The sequence below is a fragment of the Oncorhynchus mykiss genome, chromosome 9 (genome assembly GCF_013265735.2).
Source record: "Oncorhynchus mykiss isolate Arlee chromosome 9, USDA_OmykA_1.1, whole genome shotgun sequence".
NCBI lineage: Eukaryota > Metazoa > Chordata > Actinopteri > Salmoniformes > Salmonidae > Oncorhynchus > Oncorhynchus mykiss.
This window is the reverse complement of record NC_048573.1, coordinates 5448916-5455810: the sequence shown is the minus strand read 5'-3', so window position 1 is coordinate 5455810 and position 6895 is coordinate 5448916. Positions and strand designations below refer to the sequence as shown.

Genomic DNA, 6895 nt, shown 5'->3' with positions numbered 1-6895 from the left:
AACTAGCCTACCTGGTTAAATAAAGGTGTTCCCAACTGGCCTACCTGGTTAAATAAAGGTGTTCTCAACTGGCCTACCTGGTTAAATAAAGGTCAACTAGCCTACCTGGTTAAATAAATAAATAAATAAATAAATAAATAAAAAGAAGCTAAGATTTGAAGGTTGGCTTTTTTTCTACACAAATAAAAACAGATTGCGTCGTTCAGTAAGAAGCCGATTATTCATTCAACCTTTTTATGAAAGTGAAGCTGCTACTTCTCTTCAGCCGTTTTAAATCAGCTTCCTGTTTTGCTATACAATCAGAGTGTAGTTGTGACACAGCCAGGTCAGCAGTCTGGGCAATAGCAAACGTAACAGTATCATTCACATGGAGATTAAAGTTGACCATTTTACCAGATTGTTAAAGATTTGGGAGGAAACCGTCATCAGCAGACTTCAGGTTATCTACAAAAATAACAATGTTAAAGTACAAAGAGAGAGATAAAGGTTGAGAGAGAGAGAGAGACAGAGAGACAGAGAGAGAGGTTTCAGTTTGATGGAGAGAATAAGGGAGAGAGAGAGAGAGGTTTCAGTTTGATGGAGAGAATAAGGGAGAGAGAGAGAGAGAGGTTTCATTTTGATGGAGAGAATAAGGGAGAGAGAGAGAGAGAGGTTTCAGTTTGAGGGAGAGAATAAGGGAGAGAGAGAGAGAGAGAGGTTTCAGTTTGAGGGAGAGAATAAGGGAGAGAGAGAGAGAGAGAGGTTTCAGTTTGAGGGAGAGAATAAGGGAGAGAGAGAGAGAGAGGTTTCCGTTTGAGGGAGAGAATAAGGGAGAGAGAGAGAGAGGTTTCCGTTTGAGGGAGAGAATAAGGGAGAGAGAGAGAGAGGTTTCAGTTTGATGGAGAGAATAAGGGAGAGAGAGAGAGAGGTTTCAGTTTGATGGAGAGAATAAGGGAGAGAGAGAGAGAGGTTTCAGTTTGAGGGAGAGAATAAGGGAGAGAGAGAGAGGTTTCAGTTTGATGGAGAGAATAAGGGAGAGAGAGAGAGAGAGGTTTCATTTTGATGGAGAGAATAAGGGAGAGAGAGAGAGAGGTTTCATTTTGATGGAGAGAATAAGGGAGAGAGAGAGAGAGAGAGGTTTCATTTTGATGGAGAGAATAAGGGAGAGAGAGAGAGAGAGGTTTCAGTTTGATGGAGAGAATAAGGGAGAGAGAGAGAGAGAGGTTTCAGTTTGAGGGAGAGAATAAGGGAGAGAGAGAGAGAGGTTTCAGTTTGAGGGAGAGAATAAGGGAGAGAGAGAGAGAGGTTTCAGTTTGATGGAGAGAATAAGGGAGAGAGAGAGAGACAGGTTTCAGTTTGATGGAGAGAATAAGGGAGAGAGAGAGAGAGAGGTTTCAGTTTGATGGAGAGAATAAGGGAGAGAGAGAGAGAGGTTTCAGTTTGAGGGAGAGGGAGAGAGGTTTGTTTGATGGAGAGAATAAGGGAGAGAGAGAGAGAGAGGTTTCAGTTTGATGGAGAGAATAAGGGAGAGAGAGAGAGGTTTCAGTTTGATGGAGAGAATAAGGGAGAGAGAGAGAGAGGTTTCAGTTTGAGGGAGGGAATAAGGGAGAGAGAGAGAGAGGTTTCAGTTTGAGGGAGAGAATAAGGGAGAGAGAGAGAGGGGAGTTTGGTTTCAGTTTGAGGGAGAGAATAAGGGAGAGAGAGAGAGAGGTTTCAGTTTGAGGGAGAGAATAAGGGAGAGAGAGAGAGAGGTTTCAGTTTGATGGAGAGAATAAGGGAGAGAGAGAGAGAGAGGTTTCAGTTTGAGGGAGAGAATAAGGGAGAGAGAGAGGTTTCAGTTTGAGGGAGAGAATAAGGGAGAGAGAGAGAGAGGAGTTTGGTTTCAGTTTGAGGGAGAGAATAAGGGAGGGAGAGAGAGGAAGAGGAGTCGGGTTTCAGTTTGACAGAGATAATAAGGGAGAGAGAGAGAGAGGAAGAGGAGTTTGGTTTCAGTTTGAGGGAGAGATTAAGGGAGAGAGAGGAAGAGGAGTCAGGTTTCAGTTTGACAGAGATAAGAAGGGAGAGAGAGAGAGAGAGAGGAAGAGGAATTTGGTTTCAGTTTGAGAGAGAGAATAAGGGAGAGAGAGAGAATAAGGGAGAGAGAGAGAGAGAGGAAGAGGAGTTTGGTTTCAGTTTGAGGGAGAGAATAAGCGAGAGAGAGAGAGAGGAAGAGGAGTCAGGTTTCAGTTTGAGAGAGAGAATAAGGGAGAGAGAGAGGAATTGGAGTCTGGTTTCAGTTTGAGGGAGAGAATAAGGGAGAGAGAGAGAATAAGGGAGAGAGGGAGAGAGGAAGAGGAGTCAGGTTTCAGTTTGAGAGAGAGAATAAGGGACAGAGAGAGAATAACGGAGAGAGAGAGGAAGATAAGTCAGGTTTCAGTTTCTGTCTTTACCGCTCTCTGTCTTTACCTCTCTCTCTATGTCTCTATGAATAATTTTGCACGCCCAATTTTTCAGTTTTTGATTTGTTAAAAAAGTTTGAAATATCCAATAAATGTCGTTCCACTTCATGATTGTGTCCCACTTGTTGTTGATTCTTCACAAAAAATACAGTTTTATATCTTTATGTTTGAAGCCTGAAATGTGGCAAAAGGTCGCAAAGTTCAAGGGGGCCGAATACTTTCGCAAGGCACTGTATATACACATACACACACATGTATCTTTACTTCTCTCTATATATGCAGTTGAAGTCAGAAGTGTACAAACACCATAGCCAAATACATTTAAACTCAGTTCTTCACAATTCTTGATGTTTAATCCTAGTAAAAATGCCCTGTTTTAGGTCAGTTAGGATCACCACTTTATTTTAAGAATGTGAAATGTCAGAATAATAGTAGAGAGAATAATTTATTTCAGCTTTTATTTCTTTCATCACATTCCCAGTGGGTCAGAAGTTTACATACGCTCAATTAGTATTCGGTAGCATTGCCTTTAAATGGTTTAACTTGGGTCAAATGTTTCGGGAAGCCTTCCACAAGCTTCCCATAATAAGTTGGGTGAATTTTGGCCCATTCCTCCTGCTGGTGAGTCAGGTTTTGTTTGCCTCCGTCACGTTCGTCGTGTGGACATGTGGACCAGTAGAGTTTATTTATTAAAGTGAAGCTTAAAAAAAACAACAAAGAATAAATTAATGTGAAGTTCGTAGCGCACTAAACCAAAAGGAAACAATATCTCACGAACAGTAAGTAGGTGGGAAAAGGACCAACTATATCCCCAATTAGAGGCAGCGATCACCAGCTCCATTTGGGAACCATACTCACACCAACATAGAAATTCTAGACTAGAACATCACCATGTCACGCTCTATTGCAGGTTATGTCGATATAGGACTTGTTTTACTGTGGATATAGATACTTGTGTACCTGTTTCCTCCAGCATCTTCACAAGGTCCTTTGCTGTTGTTCTGGGATTGATTTGCACTTTTCAAACCAAAGTACGTTCATCTCTAGGAGACAGAACGCGTCTTCTTCCTGAGCAGTATGACGGCTGCGTGGTCCCATGGTGTTTATACTTGCGTACTATTGTTTGTACAGATGAACGTGGTACCTTCAGGCGTTTGGAAATGGCTCCCAAGGATGAACCAGACTTGTGGAGGTCTACAATTGTTTTTCTGAGGTCTTGGCTGATTTCTTTTGATTTTCCCATGATGTCAAGCAAAGAGGCACTGAGTTTGAAGGTAGGCCTTGAAATACATCCACAGGTATACCTCGAATTGACTCAAATTATGTCAATTAGTCAACCAGAAGCTTCTAAAGCATTGTGTATGTAAACTTCTGACCCACTGGAATTGTGATACCGTGAATTATAAGTGAAATAATCTGTCTGTAAACAATTGTTGGAAAAATGACTTGTGTCATGCACAAAGTAGATGTCCTAACTGACTTGCCAAAACTATAGTTTGTTAACAAGAAATTTGTGGTTGAAAAGCAAGTTATAATGACTCTATGTATGTAAACTTCCGACTTCAATTGTATATATATATATATATATATATATATATATATATATATATACATACACATATCTTCACCCCTCCCTCTATCTGTCTCTCTCTCTCTACCTTGCACTAATGCTGGGCAGCCATGTTCATTACTGGTAGTGCCTTTCTAAAATTAACCAGAGACAGAGGGAGAGACAGAAAGAGAGAGAGGAGGGAGAGAGAGAGAAGGGGGGAAGAGAGAGAAAGAGAGAGAGAGAGAAAGAGAGAGGGGGAAGAGGGAGAGAGAAAGACAAAGAGAGAGAAAGACAGAGAGAGAGACAAAGGGAGGGAGAGAGAGAGCGAGAGAGAGAGAGAGAGAGATAGAGGGAGAGGGAGAGAGAGAGAGGTAAGAGAGAGAGGGAGAGAGAGAGAAAGACAGAGAGAAAGGGAGAAAAGGAGAGAGAGAAAGACAGAGAAAGATACAGAGAGAGAGAGGTCCCACTGTGTAAAGTAAACCATAATGATGTATTGGTACTGACTAACACCATGGCATGCTGCAGCAGGACAACCCCCCTCAAACTGAAACCTGAGTCCTCTTCCTCTCTCCCTCCCTTATTCTCTCCCTCAAACTGAAACCTCTCTCTCTCTCTCTCTCTCCCTTATTCTCTCCCTCAAACTGAAACCTCTCTCTCTCTCTCCCTCCCTTATTCTCTCCCTCAAACTGAAACCTCTCTCTCTCTCTCTCTCTCCCTTATTCTCTCCTTCAAACTGAAACCTCTCTCTAGCTCTATCTTTATCTCTCTCTCTCTGTCTCTCTCTCTGTCTCAACCTTTATCTCTCTAGTTGTACTTTGACATTGTTTTTTTTTGTAGATAACCTGAAGTCTGCTGATGAAGGTTTCCTCCCAAATCAAAATACCCCCCCCCCCACCTTCCCTCTGCACCAAACACCCTTTTCTATTCTCTCTCTCTCCCTCCCTCTCCCTTTCTCTCTCTCTCTCTCTCTGCACCAAACGCCAGAGCACTCTTGTGCCACATTCATTACCAGCAGTGCACTTTTAATAATAACTTCAGCTGCTGGCAGAAGAACATGGGAGAGATATTAAGGTAGAGAGACAGCTAGAGTGAGAAAGAGAAACAAGGGAAGAGACCAATGAAACGCTCCTACTGGTAAAAATGTCCCCTTCTGGCAGCCAGAACCTATACCATTACTGCATGCAGGGACATACACACACACACACCCCTCCTATCAGTCCTGTTGCATTGCTGTGCCCCACACACACACACAAACACACACCCCCGCCCTCTTACCTTCATAGACGACTCTGCAGTAGGCATCACTGACGTCATCGTCTTCTGTATGAAGCCTCTCAGCACACAGGATAAACACTCGCAGCATCGTACACACACACTGTGTTGACCTGGACCGCCCGGCCCGACACACACACACACACACACACCGTCACCTAGCTGCGTTCCTGAACAGAACCTGCTGGAGGTAAGAGAGAAACAGAGGAAGAGTATTCCAAGTCCCTGGCAGTATCCTTACTGTGCACTGTCCACTGAGAGACACAGAGAGAGAGATTGAGACTGTATGGGACTGCTCCTCTGACACACACACACACCAACCAGCTGACTTATGGAAAGACACACACACACACACACACACACACACACACCAATCCCCAGCTGCCAGTCTCTTAAAGGGCCAGTGGACCCAACGCTCACTCTCTCTCTGTCACGCACGAGCAGAGAAACACACAGGCAGTCACATCGATGTTGAAGTTGGTCACCTCACATGCATAATGGTAAAATAAATTATATTTATTATATTATTATATTTAGACAGGGAAACACAAAAATTAATTATATTTATTATAATTTTTTGTTTCCAGCTAGTATCTCCTTCTCAGAGACATCTGTGTATAAAACCTAAATAAAGGCTGAATGTTGTCTCTGTAAATATATCGTCTTTAAAATTTATTTAACCTTTATTTAACTAGGCAAGTCAGTTAAGAACAAATTCTTATTTCACAATGACGTCCTACCCCTGGCCAATTGTGCGCCACCCTCTGGGACACCCAATCACAGCTGGTTGGGATACAGCCTGGAATCGAACCAGGGTGTCTGTAGTGACGCCTCTAGCACTGAGAAGCGGTGCCTTAGACCGCTGCGTCACTAGGGAGCACACACACACACTTTGTAACAACACAATTCTCTTTGAAAGGGCAACAGTGTGTGGGGACCAGAAGCGAAAGAATGTGCATGCTGGGACGGTCTGTGAGGGAGACAGAGGAACACAAAGACCGAGAGAACAGGGGGATGAGAGGGAGACAGAGAAACACAAAGACCGAGAGAACAGGGGGATGAGAGGGAGACAGAGAAACACAAAGACCGAGAGAACAGGGGGATGAGAGGGAGACAGAGGAAACAAAGACCGAGAGAACAGGGGGATGAGAGGGAGACAGAGGAACACAAAGACAGAGAGAACAGGGGGATGAGAGGGAGACAGAGGAAACAAAGACCGAGAGAACAGGGGGATGAGAGGGAGACAGAGGAACACAAAGACAGAGAGAACAGGGGGATGAGAGGCTGAACAGGGGGATGAGAGGGAGACAGAGAAACACAAAGACAGAGAGAACAGGGGGATGAGAGGGAGACAGAGGAAACAAAGACAGAGAGAACAGGGGGATGAGAGGGAGACAGAGGAACACAAAGACAGAGAGAACAGGGGGATGAGAGGGAGACAGAGGAACACAAAGACAGAGAGAACAGGGGGATGAGAGGCTGAACAGGGGGATGAGAGGGAGACAGAGAAACACAAAGACAGAGAGAACAGGGGGATGAGATGGAGACAGAGGAAACAAAGACAGAGAGAACAGGGGGATGAGAGGCTGAACAGGGGGATGAGAGGCTGAACAGGGGGATGAGAGGGAGACAGGGAAACACAAAGACAGAGAGA

General features: G+C 44.0%; 1 protein-coding gene across 6 annotated transcripts in view; it reads right to left on the bottom strand.

The window, feature by feature from the left end:
- The window catches only part of dysf (dysferlin, limb girdle muscular dystrophy 2B (autosomal recessive)), a gene marked incomplete at its 3' end in the record, with an annotated part of 130796 nt that extends 125218 nt beyond the window's left edge, over positions 1-5578 (bottom strand). For 4 of the 6 annotated variants that reach the window (XM_036987169.1, XM_036987171.1, XM_036987173.1 and 1 more), the window contains 1 exon segment: positions 5245-5578. In XM_036987169.1, the coding sequence (XP_036843064.1) occupies positions 5245-5332 (88 nt within the window). 6 annotated transcript variants of the gene reach the window in all.
- Between the last annotated feature and the right edge of the window lie 1317 nt (positions 5579-6895).